The sequence below is a fragment of the Vigna unguiculata genome, chromosome 5, assembly GCF_004118075.2.
Source record: "Vigna unguiculata cultivar IT97K-499-35 chromosome 5, ASM411807v1, whole genome shotgun sequence".
Classification (NCBI taxonomy): Eukaryota; Viridiplantae; Streptophyta; class Magnoliopsida; order Fabales; family Fabaceae; genus Vigna; species Vigna unguiculata.
The window spans coordinates 14,129,968-14,132,813 of NC_040283.1; the positions used below are offsets into that span (position 1 = coordinate 14,129,968).

General features: G+C 26.6%; 1 protein-coding gene across 1 annotated transcript; it reads right to left on the reverse strand.

The window, feature by feature from the left end:
• Positions 1-1,877: 1,877 nt before the first annotated feature.
• LOC114183000 (protein RALF-like 33) lies at positions 1,878-2,329 on the reverse strand. The gene has a single exon (XM_028069816.1). The coding sequence runs from the start codon at positions 2,290-2,292 to the stop codon at positions 1,966-1,968; it is 327 nt and encodes a 108-aa protein (XP_027925617.1). The 5' UTR covers positions 2,293-2,329; the 3' UTR covers positions 1,878-1,965.
• Positions 2,330-2,846: the final 517 nt, after the last annotated feature.

Here is a 2,846-nt window from a genome sequence, read left to right on the forward strand (position 1 = left end):
ATTATGAATTCAAAACGTTAGCTTTTATTTAAAAGAACTATAAGGCCAATATCTTCAGTTGATGTTATTTTATATAGTTATAATTAAATTACATTACGTGTTATTTTATCAATCATAATGATATATAACTACAAATTTTGAGTGTATGTGTATTATATATTATTTTGTTATTGGTCAAGACTCACCATGGGATGCCATATATTTTGAAATGGAAAAGATTTTCCGATTCAAAATATCAAAGTTCATTTTTGGAATGCACTAAACATATTTGGAAAAAATAAAATAAAAAGAGAAAGAAAATATCACGAGAAAGATGAACAAATAAAAGTTCCCTTCTCAGAATTTCAAATTGGGCCACTTGAGCCCAAAGATAATCCAACAAGAGTTTAAATTCAATTTGAATGTTAAAGATTTTTAATTTGTTTAGTAAAAGATAAAGTAAAAGAAGAGAAATTTGTTTTCTATCCTTTTCTGTTTTTTATTATGTAGAATAGAACAAATATAGAGAATGACATAAATATATATAATTAAATAAAATAAAGTACATAAATTAATACTAATTTAACATTTTTTATTCTTTTCTCTTTCTTCCAAAATAGACAAATTAAACATTGTGGGCTCACTATTATTTTATCATTTTTTTTTGTATTACTATACCATTAAAGGAATTTATATATTAAGGAAACTTTTAAAATGTTAAAATGATTGTATTTTAAAAACATAACAAAAACAAAAGAATAGCACCAAAAGCCAAACAATGAATCTAAATTTGAATTCAACACGTCAAATTTCGACAACTCACATACAATCACAAGTTCCAAATATATAAGGCTAAAAGTTCTTAGCATATGTGAAACTTATGAAAAACTTTAATGCCCTACTTATTTATTTCACTTTCCTATTATAATAAAAGCAATAGAAAAACACTCTAAGCCTTCAAATAACTTACTTATTGTCCTCCTAATGTAGTAAATGTAGTAAGCTATAAGGAAAAAACATAGAGATCTACATTCATTAGAGTAAAGTTAATTGCTGATTATGGGTTAAAGCTAGTGGAATCAAATTCCATAAGGAAAATTATCTGTGGATATTGTAGATTTATAAGCATTGTTTTCTAGAAAATAAATATTTTTATGAGTTAAAACTGACTTGCTTATAGAATAATTTGTAATGTTTTCTTATATTAAGGTTTTAAAAGTTGATTTTTAATCTATGTATGAAAAACTGTTTGTAATTTATGAAACGTATATTTGATTTTTCTTCTTTTTTCTTAATTTTTTTTATGAAAAATGTTTATTCAAACTGCTGGGGAAAACATATTTAAAAAATTGTAAATGTTAATATCTCGAGTATAACAACGTGTACATTAATTAAGTGATGTAAACTTCACATCCATTATTGATATAATTACATCAATGTTATTTTAAACAATCTTCATTTTAAAATTTATTTTATGGTATGAAATTAAATTCAAAGTATGCCAGTAAAACGAATATGAAATCTTGAAGAAAGAGCACATTTGAAATTAGAAAGAAAAAGGAAAGTTGCAAGGGAAGGAAAACCACTACTGACCTGAAATATATATATATATATATATATATATATATATATATATACATATATATGTATATATATATATATACATATATATGTATATATATATATATATATAAATAATTAAATATTTCAAAAATATGTATTTAATTAAAATAATACGGTGAAATGAATAATCATTTGTTACCTTTTTTTTATTATTATTAACATTTAATAATTTTGATCATCATAAGAGATTAGCTTTCGTTGGTAGTATAGAATATAAATCGGTTTTACATGAAAACGCATAGCTAAGTTTGTAAAGAAGAAATGAGAGACTCTGAATAATTATTATTATTTGAAGAGGAAAAGTGCATAATAAGCATGAACATATGAATTTTCCTCTTGAGAGAAAAGAGAGAGAAAATAGAGCTAGCGCCTGCACCTGGTAATGGCGCTGCAGCCTCGCTGGTAAGGGTTGGCCGGCGCGCCAGGCTGGCAATTGTAATAAGAGTTTCCTTTGCGAGAACACGGCACAGTGTCTCTCCGCATCGCTCCGTAGCTTATGTACCTTTTGCTCGCTAAAATGCGCCGGTTGATCTCGCTGTCCATCTCCAATTCCGACTCCTCTTCCACCAACGGCATCCACGCCATCTCCATTCCCACCACTCCTGCCTCCGCCGTTGGCGCCGACGAAACGACCATCCAGACGGTGGCGCAAATTCCAAGGAAGAGCAAGGAATACGCGTAGTGATGCATTGGTGTTAGAATTGAATGGGCTTGGGAGTGAGTGAGTTTTGAGCTTCGCAATTTGTTTTAGTTTTCCAGATTAACGCTCTTATATTTGTCTCATTCTTCAAAAATTCAATGTAGTTGTAAAATGTTAAGGTGATTAACGCGTGAAGATGAATTAATTAATTAAAATAAACTTTATTATTATTGAAAACTTTACTATTGAAATTAATTATTTTTCGAAATCTCAGCGTATATTATTTTAAATGTATTTTTTTTATTATTACTGAAAACTTTACTGTAAAGTATTTATTATTATTATTAGTATTAATATTAATATTAAAGATCAGTTTTGTTTTTTATTTTCTATTTTTAGTAAATTTTAACTTATAACAAGACTCATATAAGAAAGAATATGCATTAAATGATTATTAAAATTTATATATTTAATGTTGAGTCAGTTTTTCGACTTTAATGTATAAGCAGTGAAATGTAAATGTCTTATATCATTTAAAGTATATTAAGGTTTTCCAGTTAGAAAGACAACTTTGTTTTAACTATTATATAGTCCATAAAAATTA